Genomic DNA, 15,530 nt, shown 5'->3' with positions numbered 1-15,530 from the left:
AGTAAACTAGGCAACTAGTCAACTAGTAAAAATGACTAGAAGTGAATGCCCTACTGTATATGCCCGCTAAACTTGAGGTTTACGGGCAAAATACAGTGCCCATAATTGCCCGTTAACTCCTGCTTTCACGCAGTGTTTGGTTCTTCCAATTAATTTATTTTTCTCACACTTTCACTGCGATCACATTGTTTCTGTCGAGTCTCACAAAGCAGCGTGCGTGGTCTCTCCAGGTCCTTCCAGGACTTGTCCAAGCAGGTGGACCAGGTCTATGGGACAGTGAGGGACTCTGCTGTCTATGACTACTTCCGGGCCAAAGGCACCAACCCTCTGGAGCAGGACAGCACCTTCGCTGAGCTTTGGAGGACCATCAACAAGAACAATGGCCACGAGAACTCTGTCTCCAGCGCCTCTGATGGTATTAAAAAGGTTAGTGCCCGATATTACTAGTTCTTGTTCAACGTTCTGGAGTTTAATTAACAGTTTGATGCCACATCACAAATATCCTACGCTGCCTGGATTGTTTTATTACCTTTGGAGCATACGCTGAAGTATTTGGGCGTTTGATCCGTGAAAATCCGATCCAGATCCGTTCCTCAGTTTGTTTTTGAACGATCGCACCACCCGCCATCTTGACAAGCAGAATGGAGGGGGCTGGGAGGCTGTTGTAGTGAGACAAAACCACCGTCCACTTGCATTGGACTCAATTTCCCAGAAGCCCTAGCAGCCCAGCATAAGTATCGATTTCCGGTTTCGTCGTCATAACATGCCGCTCTCTCAGAGGCGGACTTTTTTTATTATTATTAATGCGATGCGATTTAGACACATAAAACAAATAGCGGGGATGTCGTATTACGTAGCGGCGCAACACTGGATCAAACAATTCTCGGCAGTAGAACTGTTAAGTCAAGCCATCCTGATTTTCAACATGATAACATTATTATATTTGTTCTGCGGCTAACGTTGCATCCTCAGCCTGAGCAGTTAGTTGCCTCATTGTCTATGAAACACCACCAAAACTGTGCTGAAAGGTTGCTATCAGTAGGGGGAGTGGGGACTACCTTTTTGCAGAGCGTGGGACACCTGATAAAAAAAATTCTTCCCCCCAAGGGGTACCTAAGTCAAAAAAGTTTGGGAACCCCTGATGTAGATGATTAACAATAATTTTAACTCTAGAGAGTTAATAAGGGTCCATTTGGTTATTAACTCCATCTTTTAAATGAGGACCACTGGTGGTCCCTGGACCAGTGTAAAACGGCAAAGTCTCGTTGCGTTCTCAATTTTTATTGACCCTTTACACGAGAACACACACTTTATGAAAACGCTATAATGTCGCTAGGTGGCGGTAACGGGCTGCCAAATAGACCAGTCACCCACGTTCAAGAAGAAGAACCCCTTCACACAACCCTATTGGGGTTTTGAATGATTCCAGAACACAACGTGGTTGTGGCCGCAGCCCAGAGCATGCAGGCAGAGCGCGCCATCACAAGGCTTTTTATTTACATCATGGTTTTACATTCACCATCGCTGATGAGCAGCGCTTTGTAGGCGAGGAGGGAGGCTTGTTCAGGAACTCCATTATATAATATATACACTGACACCACGGCGTGTAAACAGCGCTCAAACTGTGACTCCGCCCACAACCGGGGGAAGTTGTGATTTGCGCTCGTTCACTGCAATGCAATTTGCGGCATTTTCAAAACAATATTGAGCAGAGTAGCGATTATCAAACGTATTTGCAATGCCATACGTTGAAAGATCTGTTGCCCGTGGACAAGGCACGCTACCTCTGCAAGTTAGATAGCATCGGCATAGATGTTTGTCCGTATGTGATTAAGGATTGGACCAAGTTGCATTGGCAGCCATAGAAAATTCTTACCCCAGGCTAAAACCGGATGTGACGTTTTTGGGCGTTCCTGTCTAGCGTGGTGTCAGTGTATTGCTCTGCATCAATGTAATAAACATATGCGCTGTGAGCCAACGTGAGCCATGATGTCATAAGTTTTGCGGATTCACCGTTTTGCCTGTTTACATGGAGAAGGGATAAAACGGTGTTCTCAAAGATTTCCACTCTGGAAGGTGGTTTCACTTTGTTGCGTTTTCACCACCTGAAAACACCCTTCTCGTCTAAAGGGACACCAGCAAACGATACTTTATTTAGCCGTTTTCGATGAACACCGTTCTCGTGTAAAGACCACCTCAGTCACTCACACTCCTCTCAGTCATGCAGCTACACAGACATCCCAGGCACACTTTGGTAGGCCTATAGCCTTGTCCTGTTTGGATGACAATATTGCCTTTCCAACAGATTTTCATTAAAAGAATATATATATATATATATATATATATCGATTCTTAAAGGTATATTCAGTGATTTGACTTAATCTAAATATCGCTTATTTTTTCTTTTTTTCTGGATAATCCTCCCTACTATAGAGTGTGCTGACCATATAAGGAGTTCCTCCCTGTCCCCAGTGAGCCCCTGGGGTCAAAAAACCCTAGTTTCAGTTTTGGTGGCGGGTGGCAAAGCCTTCATCCAATCAGGATGAGAGGGGCCTTCCTCCAATCATGATCGAGTGGGGGCGGGCCTTGGTGCACATGCTGTTGGCCTGTTGCACTTCCCCCCACTGTAGAGCGTGCATGTGCACATTTTGTTACCGGGGCGGACTGGGTGGTTTTCCAAATCACTAAAATCACTGAATGCTCCTTTAATTTTCATAATCGATTTCGGGTCCTATTAACGATAATCGATTAATCGTTTAATCGGACCAATCCCTAGTTCATTATTTGATCACTTGGTTGTGCATGTAGACCCATTCCACAGGAACACCACGCTGTTTTGCCCGATGTGCTGTTTTGCCAATGGCTTTTTTTTAATCTGCACCTCTAGCAAATTAGCAATGCGTCTTGGTGCAATCACCCCCTAATGGTGTTGTTTTTATAAAATAGACTGTAATAATCAGCACCAATGTGGGGAGTTGCAGCATTACTGTTTTCCCTTTAGTAAGAAAATGAGGCAAACGTGGCCTCAGACATGGGGTCATAACATAATTTCTGGTAAAAAATAACCCATCTACTGTACGTAAAAGCTCACAATGTGTCTGCACTGCTTATAAAGTATATACTTTCTAAGTACAAATCAGGCTTAAGAGCAATCCAAGGGGAATAATCCTGAATGTCTGAATTTATATAAAATTGGTGGGTGATTTAAATCACTTCGGCTACTTAAATTAGCAGTTGATTTTAATGAGAACCTAGTTTGACACATTATGCCACAATAGATATTGATCACAGAATCAATTAACCATTATTTCCAGTTGCAAAATCAGCTACATTGATTCCATTTTGATAAATACTTTGAATTGCTGTTGAACAATACTAAATCTGAGCAAACTTTGTTATTATTATTATGTGCGTCAGTGATTGCACTGCATTTGAAGTTATTATTATGTATAACTTCTCGAGACACAGGCATGCAGGCTGACACTGTGTCAGATTCACTGAGGTGTTGGATTGAAATGACATTCTTAATCTCTTCAATTATAAGCTGTTTTAATTCCTTCTCCCTTTTGTCACACACATGCACAGGTCTAGTTTTGTCACATAATGCTATTATGGCCAGTGTCTGATCCAAGAGCTCAAGCTGTGTTCTGTCTCTGTGTGGGAGGTTTATTATCGGTATGGTCTTCCTGCTTGTCAGGAGTCAACGGGTTGAACACATTATCACATAATGCTAGTATGGCCAGTGTCTGATCCAAGAGCACAGCTGTGTTCTGTCTCTGTGTGGGAGGTTTATTATCGGTATGGTCTTCCTGCTTGTCAGGAGTCAACGGGTGCCCTGTTGAACACATTATCACATTAATGCTAGCATGGCCAGTGTCTGATCCAAGAGCACAGCTGTGTTCTGTCTCCATGCGGAGGGATATCGATATGGTCTTCCTGTTTCAGGAATCAACAGGTGTTGAACACGTAGCTTAAGGTTGGTGCTGAATGGTCTGCGTTATGGGGGATTCTGATGATTTGCACTGTGTTGGGGGGATCCGGAGTCCCTATATCAGGGTTCCCCAATTCATTTTCCTCAAGGGCCATATTTTGACTAGGGTACCAGGCTGGGGGCCGAGTCTGCACACGCAAGGTCGAGGTCTTGCCCTGAAAACCCTGAAAATTCATTTTCAAGGCAAGACCCCATCTGAAAAAGGATGCCCAGTTTGACATGCATAGGCTACTAACCCCCATTTAATGCCATTTATATATATTTTTTTAATTCTTCCAGGGGCCACAAGGGGGCGCTCCGCGGGCCGCAAATGGCCCCGCGGGCCGCCTATTGGGGAACCCTGCCCTATATGATTGGGAGATTCGCTTTTTCAGATCAGAGTACCTAAAAACAGATCCAATTAGTCGCCAAACCATAATAAATATATTGCTGATTTTATATTCAATAAATATAAATTCTATCCATTCATGAGTTGTCCTGACTGAAATGAGCATGGCGCCTGTCTGTCACAGACGTGCACAGAGCAAGTTCTGTCAGGGAACTCAGTGCTGCAGTCGTTGGCGGCCGCCCATTGGGTCGCCTCAATTCCACGTCCACATCCACATCCACTCATCCAATCACACACTCATTTAATTCTCAGGCCGCTCTATTTAACCCATTCAGGCCTGACGTCGAAATTTAAAAAAAAAAGTTTTCTAAATCATGACAATTTTCGGAAAGATTTGAGGCACATTTTAACGATTTTTCAAAAATAGCAGACCTACAAGTTCATGAGCTATGAGCTTGTAGATCTGCTATTTTTCAATAGCTAAATTATAACAATGTTTAAAACACCAAAAGGGGTTCCCGCCCCAAAATGGGTTAATGGTTAATGTGGTTAAACGCTAACGTGACATGGATGCGTTCCAGGTCTCAATGGATTAATCTGGAGATTTGCACTGCTGAAGAATCATCCAGTAATTAAACAAATTATATTCAGTGAACTAGATTTAGGTATACACACTTGTCTTTGAGCCTCCTTATTATTTAAACAGCTAATTGCATGGTGTGCATGCATGGTGTAGATCACGATGCATACATCAATATAAAATGGCACTTTTCAGCCTTTTACCACCAGCTCCAGACAAGTTTGACTGAGCCCTTTATTCAAAAATGGGGGAAAAACAAGACTTAATCATCACTTGATTGCCACACTCTTCATCGCCAATGAAGCAGGATAATTAGCACCGTTATGCATTTCATTACAATTTTACCAGGATTTGAAGGGAAATAAATGACAACCTGCCATGTGCTGCTATTCCAGGCATCCAGGCATGGGTTTGAACTGTGTGTGAGAGCGAGAGAGACAACGAGTGACTAAGGGAGGGAGGGAGGGAGGCGAGATGGATTTCTTTCTAAATCCTGATGCCTGTCTTAAAGCAGCTGAACATTCAGGACATTGTGCAGTTGAAATGGCCTGTTCACAGTTCTCTTCACGGACAGCACAGCATTACCTTGGAAGACACTAGAGACATCGGGGGTAGAGGGAGGGAGGGGGGACAGGACAGGACAGGACAGGCAGAACAAAAAACAAGCTCACGCTCTGAAAGCATTTCAGACAGTCAGAGGTCGACCTTGCTCTACAGAGATTCCTACTGTGAGAGCCCAAGGCTAGAACATACATGACATGTGTCTAGAATGCTTAATTCACACTCAGGACATGCTAAGAAAATCATGCTAACCTTATTCCAAACAATATGGATGAGAATTTGCATCAGTTTTGAACGGATAAAGATGAGTATTGTCTTAATGTTTTTCACTTTTTTAGCCTATACACTATCATGCATTACACATTCCATAATTAATTATGCAACCAACCTTCATCTACATGTTTGTTTCAATTCCTGTCATGTCAGACATTTCTGATTGTTATTGCAGTCACTAGCCTACACCATGCATGAATATATGAATACATAAACATAATTAAATTAATTGATAAGCTACAATCTGTGGGGTTTATGTCCATTGTATGTCTCCCTCACACAATGGAGAGAGATAATTGCAACAATGCCTGAAGTGAATTAAAGACGGCGTCTGCTTAAACTTTATTGGCAGTGTCAATTATCAGGTGTCCTGCCTGACTACCTCCTCCAACCACTGCAGCTGCTGTGCTAGGGTATTTGTATTGTCATGCAGATTGGTCAAAATAAAGTCTCATTCATTAAAAAGCAGCTTTGATTAATACACGAATAATTAATTAATCTAAAACACATAACTTCTTTCTAAACGTTGCCAGCCTTGCTTTGCATATCAAAGTATAGCGCACTGGGCATGACCTGTCTACCACTGACCCGTCTACCGCTAAACATCGTGCCTCGTGGTGCTTTTTCTTGCTTTTAAAGAGTTTGAAGTAGCCTGGGACAATTTGATTAACACCCTCCGCGCCATTGCCGAAGTCCTTTGTCAATTGAAGCCTAATTTTGATACTAACACTTACCGCCATTGCCGAAGACCTTTGTCAATTGCGCTTTTATAGTGCATTAATTCGATCGAGCCATAATGCTACTTACGTTAGCATCGGGTAGCTAGCTAGCTGTTGTTGTCACAAGACTCCGTCGCCCATCTTAGATCATCGGCACCATAAGAATCCATTCTATCCCTTTCTTTCAATCGCCTGTATCTCCTATTCCTTGTCCCAGATGGCATTTTTGGTCAAAACAATGTTTCTTTGATGGCACAGAGCTGACGATGTGGAGCTCTCCAGAGCTCCGGTTTGGATTCACATTGTAAACAAGGCCTGCCCAGCTCCGTGTAGATTCCTAGGTTATGACTACTGCTAGTGGACCGGAAATGGCAGCTTTTCAAAATAAGAGCTCAAATTAAAAAAATGCTGGCGTGAATTAGATCCTAATTTTTCAATAAATGCTAGCGGGCTAAGTGTTAAGTAGCATGATCAAGACGTCATGATAGGCCCCCCACACACGCGTGTGCGCCGAACGCAAAATTCCAGTCATCTTCACAAAGACCTGTGTTCAAGTAATTTGTGTGTCTGTGCATTTGTGCGGGTGAACTGTCGTACTGTCCAGGTGAAGAGGGAGTCCTTTGCGTTTCTGTGGGACATGGCGGTGGTGGAGTATGCGGCGCTGACAGATGATGACTGTACACTGACAGTGACGGGCAACAGCCTGAGCACCAGGGGCTACGGCATGGCCCTGCAGCATGGCAGCCCTTACAGAGACCTCTTCTCCCAGAAGTAAGTAGGACACCATGTATTATTGTATACCGGTACAATAATGAGGCTGTTACATGTGTTTGCAGCAAGCCACATCTGACCTTCTCTTTAACCACTTCCAACCTACTTCCTTCAAAACGTAGATATTTTTTTCACCCAGACAACAGACCTACAAGCTAACAAAAAGCTTGTGGGCCATCTATAGAGGGTATGCACATGCTTAAAGTGAATGGCACATCGAGTGGCAAATGGAGTGGCAAAGCAACATGCAAAGTCAGTTTAACATTGTTTAACGTTGTTTAATGCAATCAGATATGACTTTTCTGTTTATGTATGGGCTGTCAAGGCCAGGCATAACTTCCTGGTTTGATGATGATGTCACGCGCATACCCTCTATTTGCCATCACAAAATGTAAAATAGGGCTTAAGGGGTTAAACTTAGCTACCTTGTAGCCTGTATATTGTTGAAATAGTACATTTTCGTAGTAAATTATTTTATTGTTTGGATGCAACAGAATGTGTTAAAATTGATGGGCATCAGCCATAATATTATCATACTTTTGTAAAGTGTCGGCTAATGAATTGCTCATTGATTTTCAAGCATCTGTTTTTGTATTGATGTGCATGCAGCCATCAGTATAGTTAGTTTGAGCGTTATAGCCCTATCTCTAACCCTAACCTAAACATAAGCGCAAGCACGGGAGCAGCGCATGTTCGCCAACCTTAATGCATGTTCGCCAACCTTAATGCATGTTGGCCAACCTTAATGCATGTTCGCCAACCTTAATGCATGTTCGCCAACCTTAATGCATGTTCGCCAACCTTAATGCATGTTCGCCAACCTTAATGCATGTTCGCCAACCTTAATGCATGTTCGCCAACCTTAATGCATGTTCGCCAACCTTAATGCATGTTCGCCAACCTTAATGCATGTTCGCCAACCTTAATGCATGTTCGCCAACCTTAATGCATGTTCGCCAACCTTAATGCATGTTGGCCAACCTTAATGCATGTTCGCCAACCTTAATGCATGTTCGCCAACCTTAATGCATGTTCACCAACCTTAATGCATGTTCGCCAACCTTAATGCATGTTGGCCAACCTTAATGCATGTTGGCCAACCTTAATGCATGTTGGCCAACCTTAATGCATGTTGGCCAACCTTAATGCATGTTGGCCAACCTTAATGCATGTTGGCCAACCTTAATGCATGTTCGCCAACCTTAATGCATGTTGGGACTAACGGGACTTGGGATCTATGGGCAGTCCCCATCTCTTTTGAAAACATTGATACTTCAGCCCCGCCTGATTTAACTTTCTCTGAGAGTACAATGCGAATTAGGTCCCTCAGGGGCCTGCACTTGGTTCCCTACTTTTTTCTCACTACACCAAGGGCAGTATTATGCGTGTCTTAAGTACCAGGTCTTACTTAACTTAAGACCTGGAGGCGTGATCAATGCCATTTGGCTATTCTGAGTGGCCAAACAGCATTGACCACGCCTCCAGGTCTTAAGTTAAGTCATAAGACCTGGTACTTAAGACACGCATAATACTGCCCTTCAAATGTCTTCGCTGAAAATAGGCAATCTGCAAGGTTGTAGATTTTATTTTCAACAAAATCTCACATGCAGATATTAGCCTATTTTCACCAAATGTTTGTATGAATAGTATAAATGGCATTTTATACAAGAATGTGATTCAGGGCAAACTTAAACTACATTATAAGAGCCACTCACTGTATGGGAGAAAATAAAAGGTCAAAATGTACTTGTGATGATTTGTGGCACTCTGTCACGTGCGGCAATGGGTGTACAGTACGTCTAAAGCTGGCATAAGTGTGTGTCTGTCAGTCACACAGACACAGTGTGTCAGACACACTACACTGTGCACGAGCGACACGAGCAGAGGGCATCAATAATGACTCCACGGAACGCCGGCCTCCCCCAGGGGAAGAGATTCAGAGTCTTGCTTCTGTTTCCAGTCAGCCATCATTATTCTCCACCACAGCATCCATCCATTCCTCTCCATGCCCCCATCACCCACCCACTTCTCCGTAAGCTAACTAACCCATTGAGACCTGGAACGCATCCATGTCACGTTAGCGTTTAACCACATTAACCATTAACCCGTTTTGGGGTGGGAAGTGGGAACCCCTTTTGGTGTTTTAAACATTGTTATAATTTAGCTATTGAAAAATAGCAGATCTACAAGCTCATAGCGCGCCACCGAGTGGCGCGCTATGAACTTGTAGATCTGCTATTTTTGAAAAATCGTTAAAATGTGCCTCAAATCTTTCCGAAAATTGTCATGATTTAGAAAACATTTTTTTTTTATTTCGACGTCAGGCCTGAATGGGTTAATGGGTTGGCTGTAGCATTTTCTCATCTCTGTGGCAGCGATTATTCGACTTGATATAAAACTCATTTGTTCTGAAGCTGCTTTTGTTTTTCTCTTGCTCTTGTTTACGTGGGACTGTGCTCATGATTCTTGTAGAGTTTAGTAATAGATGCAACAAGTCAATATTGTTGCGTCTTCCCCCTCTGCTAACCTACAAACTAAACTATTGACAGCACTCTTTGACTATGGTTGCTAATGAGATGAAAATCAATGCTAACACGTTACTAGTGTGCATTATGGATTGTGTTTTCGCTGTCTGAAATGAATTATATTTTTTATTTGACTTAATGTACTCAGTAATGTACTCTGGTTGGTGTCTTGAATGGTTTTCGTCGCCACCTGTGTATGAAACTAAATTCTCCTCACCTATAGGGCACTCCACAATGTGGCTCCCCCCTCCTCAAGCCGTTCCGTCCCGTTCCCTCAGGGCCGGTGATGCCGGCCTCCTATTTTAAGAGCAGGCTCCGAACCTGGGGCCTGGAGGCAGCCTGGAGGAAGCCTTCTCTGTGGCTGCCCCATCCCTCTGGAATGCACTCCCCAAACATATCAGAGATGCCCCCTCCCTCCCTAGGAGTCCCTACATTCAAAACCGCCCTGAAAACCAGAATTGCCTTTCCGAGTTGACTCAGACATGAATTGAAACAACAAGTAGATGAAGGTTGACTCAGTTTCATCCATCCATCTTCAACCGCTTATCCGTAGTCGGGTCACAGGGGCAACAGCTCCACCAGAGAGCTCCAGACTTCCCTCTCCAGAGCAACATACTTCCTCCTGGTGGGATCCCGAGGCGTTCCAAGGCCAGTGAGTCGATGTAATCCCTCCATCTGATCCTTGGTCTGCCCCGGGGTCTTCTCCCAGTGGGATGTGCATCGAGGACCTCCCTAGGGAGACACTCGAGAGGCATCCTAACCAGATGCCCGAATCACCTAAGCTGGCTCCTTCCTTTCCAGGCGAAGAAGCAGCGATTCTACTCCGAGTCTCTCTCGCGTGACTGAACCTCTCACCCTACTGTATCTCTAAGGCCACCACCCGTCTGAGAAAACTCATTTTGGCCGCTTGTATTCGCAACCTTATTCTTTCGGTCATGAACCACACTTCATGACCATAGGTGAGAGTAGGAACGAACATTGCTCGGTAAACAGAGAGCTTTGCCTTCTGGCTCAGCTCTCTTTTCGTCACAACAGTGCAGTACAGCGACCTCAATACCGCCCCTGCCGCTCCGATTGTCCGTCTGATCTCCTTCTCCATCCTCCCCTCACTCGTGAACAAGACCCCGAGATACTTAAACTCCTTCACCTGGGGTCCCGTATACTTGGACTGCACAGTCCATCGGTTTCCTGCTGAGAACCATGGCCTCAGATTTGGAGATGCTGATCCTCATCACAGCCGCCGTACACTCGACTGCGAACCGGTCCAGTTTGCTTTAATAGTATCTTACTTGCTTATCTTGTTTTGGTTTTTTTCCTACAAACGTTTTTTTTTTCCCTCTCCCCCTGGCCCCCGGGCAATCACACATGTAAAGCGACTTTAAATATAGAACACCTCTATATAAATTCTATATAAATTCCAGGTATTATTTAGCCTGGTTAACCACTCCCCTTGAATGCATTTCATTTCATTCGTCTGCCTGGGTTCCAGTGTCGTTATTTATTTGACATTTTGTATGTTCTTTTTCCCCGTTCTCAGGATCCTGGAGCTGCAGGAGAAAGGAGACCTGGACATCCTGAAACAGAAGTGGTGGCCACGGAAAGGCCGCTGTGACCTGGACAGCCATGCAGAAGCCCATCCCGAGGGGAGGGCCCTTCGGCTCCACAGCTTTGCGGGGGTGTTTTGCATCCTGGCCGCAGGGCTTCTGCTGGCCCTCCTGGTGGCCGCCCTGGAGACCTGGTGGAATAGCAACCACTGCCGGAGAGAGCAGCCCAAAGAGGTGACCACCGACAACTCGCCAGGCCAGTGCCCTGGCCCATGCCCAACCCTGCTAACCCCGAACCGGGCCGTGGTGGTGGCCACGGGCCACCCGGCCCCGTCAAGGCCCCGGTCAAGACCCAGACCCCCGGGCCCCCCGGTCCTGCCCAGAGATGCCACTGCCACACTCTACTTTATGGATCCAGCAGGCAGTGACGCCAGCCCCGATTTAGTAGAGCTGCAGTACACCCAGTTATAATAGGTGTGCCCCTGCCCGGACCATGATAGTCCAAACATCATTTCAACTATCTACTCATGCCTTCTCATGTTGGGAGAGAGGTGGGGGTGATTTGTCAGGGACTTATTCGAGGTTTCGGTCCCAAGAAACCGTGACTGTGATTCTGTCTCATACTGAATTTGATCAATTATTCAAATTTTTGGCCAATAGAGGGTATGCGCATGCTTAAAGTGAATGGCACATCGAGTGGCAAAGCAACAGGCAAAGTGAGTTTAATATTGTTTAATGTTGTTTAATGCAATCAGATAGGACTTTTCTGTTTGGATGTATGGGCTGTCAAGGCCAGAAAGTCGTTTTTTGCCACTCATTAGGAATTCCTGCATAACTTCCGGGTCTGATGATGATGTCACGCGCATACCCTCTATACCAGATTTATAATCACTGAGTGATATATTACAGTGAGAGAACCACAGTCACAATGATGACAGCCGATAGTGTGGCAAATTCACAAATATAATGATTGAAATTGTACTATGAGCTATGGCGATGTGTACTTCAGTTGTGCAATATAGCTCTATTTAGCTCATCCATTCAAGTCTTAACATTAGAACACTGAATTCATCTAGTTGCAGTGGAATGGGCAGCCCTTTTGCATGAGGTGTCCAGACAACTAAGGCTTGACATGGATCCCTAAACTAAAGTGTGAGCACAAACAATCGCTCCATAACTCTAAGCCTTGTGTCGCCTGTTTGACTTGAACGTCCCATAATGCAGAGCCACCTGGACAAGGACACACACATGAAAAGTGCAAATCTATCCTGAAATCTGCTAACCTACGGTCATTCAAACTCCTTCCAAGTTTGAATTGCTGATACAGATTTCAGATTAACATCCAGTCTTGTTTATCGCTGCTCTCATAATGGCCACATAATGCTGTAATATTTCCAACCTAACTGCTGCTGTTATTGGCAGCATATTTTAACTAAATGTGTTTGTAGCAGATATTCCATCATTATTGTATTAGTAGACTTGTCTTGAGATGTGGTACGTACCTTCCTAACCCCTACAACAGCACAATCATATGTAGACATTATGACAGCCATTGCAAGTGAAAACTTACTGTAAACCTATACACCTATGAGCCATTTTTAGCAGAGTAACGGCTTATTACAATTATATGTCAATGTCCGGATAAGCACAAAGGGACCTTTTTGGTTATACATGGTTGTCTATGATCTTTGGCAGGTGACTAAGGATTACAGTCTGGAAAGGGTCTCTGGTCCATTGACATATAATGACATAACAAGTACTTCACCGGAAGGCAGGCGGGACATATGGACAGACAGAGAGGGAGACTGGGAGGAGGCAGAGGCTCTTGACACAGGTCAGGATAGGCCTAATATATACCGGATGATCATTGGCTTTGACGAACAGAAGGGGGTGGGTGGGGGCATGGGGCTCTGCGGTGTGGGTGTTAGATTTTGGTTGCTTCATAAATCATCTCACCCCATGATCTCTGCTGTTTGCTCATTGTCTTGTCGGTCTATACTGTATGGCTTTGGTTCTATAGGTGCATGGGGGATAGAGTTATGACTGAACCGCAGTATATGGAGGACAGAGAGCAGCTAAAACAATCTTCCATGATATGATTTGCCTGAGAATTTTTATTCCAACATAGAACTACTGTTTTCTGACCTTTTGTCCTCCCCTCACTAGTCACTCATACTGTGTTTGTGTCACTCATGGATGCCCATTCCGATGGTAAAAAAAAGAACAAAGCCTTAGATGAATGATGCTTATGATTTAGGTGGAAAGGCACGCAATATTTCCACCTTTTCTTCTCTTCATTTGGATCACATTTTCCTCATGACGTCTGATCCACTGGCATTTCATTTCAACCTGTCTTGTGAACAAAAGGTGCTCTCTTCATGCAGTAGTATTCTGTTTGGCACCTAAGGCACGTATACTGTAGACACTTCACTGGTGGAGACAACACACTATTGCATGAAGAGACTCCGTTTTAAGCGAGAGATCTTACCTCTTTAAGATCCTCCATTTGAGATTCTGTTCTTAAGGTAATGTCTCAGCAGTATAATTGGCTGTATGCTGCTGTATCGTTTGAGTTTCTTGAATGAAGCTGGACTTAATGTATGTATGTGTCATTTTGGCATCATTCAACCTGACACGTTAATGAAGAAAAATAGACTAACTATCCCTAACTGGATATTGATTGTTGGATTGACGATGTTAAAGTAACTGTTAATGACCTATATCTTTCTCCCACGTCTGTCCCACCTCTGTCGTTTTCAATTCCTCATTTGACCATATCCACCCATCTATTACTCTCCTCTCACTATTACTTTCACTCTGTACTTTTTCCACCACCTTCTAAAATCTGCATCTTCCTCATCTTCAACTAAAACCCCCATCCACTATCATTTCTCAATCTGTCTTGATCATTCCACTTCCTCTCTCCCTCACGTTCATCCATCCATCCAATGCATCCAGGACAAAGAGATGAATCTGGAGCAGGTGCACCACCGTTTGAACAGCCTCCTGGACGAGGACATGGCCCACAAGCAGCTGCCCGGCCAATCTATCGAGATCTCTGCCCTGGACATCGGCAGCATGCAGCCCAGCCAGTCCCTGGAGGCCTTGTCTGTACGGGACTACCAGACCCACCGGGGGGTGCCTCCGCTCTCTGTGACAACCTTCCTCCAGGAGGGTCGTGGGGTAGGAAGGACACTGGGCGCGTCCGGTGGCAGGACCTTGCCCCTGCCCCTCAGCAGCGCCACCATGCCCTCTATCCGGTGCAAGCACAGGGCGCCCAACGGGGGGCTCTTCCGCCAGAGCCCCGTCAAGACACCCATGCCAATGTCCTACCAGTCAGTGCCAGGAGGACCCATCCCAGAAGCCATTGAGCCCAGCCACGGGACGTCCATCTGAGCACGTTGGAACCACGAAAGACACTCAAAGCTCAAACTGAACGGTTGGAGAGCGACGTCGAGTGAATATGGTGTGGAGGGATATTCATAAAACATGGACAAAAAAAAGAGGCTTTTTATTATCAGTGAAGAGGAATCGGTGTGGCCACAGGAAAGGACAGTAAAAGACTTCTGTGTACATATTTGTAAGTACAAAGAAAGAGGTGATGTTAAAAAACAAAGTGTATTTTGAATATTCTCAAAAGTTGAGTTTAAAAAACAGCTATAAAAGTATTAAAAAAAAATGACTGTTTGAATGGCTTTGTAAATTTTGTTCTAAATGAATAAAGGTGACAATTCTTTGTGGTTGTTTTCTAAGTGCCAAGTTCAAAGATGTTTTCTTTCAAATGAACATTTAACTGAATGTACTATGAGAATCTATGAAAAAAATATATACATTTCACACTTCAAAGACACTGAAAGAATTGATCTGTTTCATATGAAAAAAATAAAAAGATTATAGAAAAAGTGTGCGATGTGTGCTTGTGTCTCACTTTGAATGTCTTCAGGTTGAATACAAAGTGTGTGTGCGTGCGTGCACGTTTTCTTTTTTTTGCTATGTGATTGAAAGGTTTACCAGGCAACAAGCCACACTTGCCGCTCAACCAGTCAAAATACCATTGAACAATTTTACAATTAATTGTCAATCAGAAATGATCTAGCTTCCTTATCAAACAACTTTATACAAAGCATCCGTTTCCAAAGATCTCTCCAAAATGTCTCATTACTCATGGCAAGAATAGACCAATTTACGGCAGCTACATATTGAAATGAAATAGCACAGTAAACACAGGTGTTATCAAT

General features: G+C 44.2%; 1 protein-coding gene across 1 annotated transcript in view; it reads left to right on the top strand.

The window, feature by feature from the left end:
* grid1a (glutamate receptor, ionotropic, delta 1a) overlaps window positions 1-15,133 on the top strand; it is a 455,767-nt gene extending 440,634 nt beyond the window's left edge. Inside the window, 4 exon segments of the mRNA XM_079513136.1 lie at window positions 231-426; window positions 7,057-7,223; window positions 11,286-11,526; window positions 14,251-15,133. Coding sequence (XP_079369262.1) covers window positions 231-426; window positions 7,057-7,223; window positions 11,286-11,526; window positions 14,251-14,688 — 1,042 coding nt within the window. The 3' untranslated portion in view covers window positions 14,689-15,133.
* Window positions 15,134-15,530: the final 397 nt, after the last annotated feature.

Source organism: Electrona antarctica (genome assembly GCF_951216825.1).
Source record: "Electrona antarctica genome assembly, chromosome: 10".
Lineage (NCBI taxonomy): Eukaryota > Metazoa > Chordata > Actinopteri > Myctophiformes > Myctophidae > Electrona > Electrona antarctica.
Note: the sequence above shows the minus strand (reverse complement) of the source record. Positions and strands in the feature narration are given on the sequence as shown.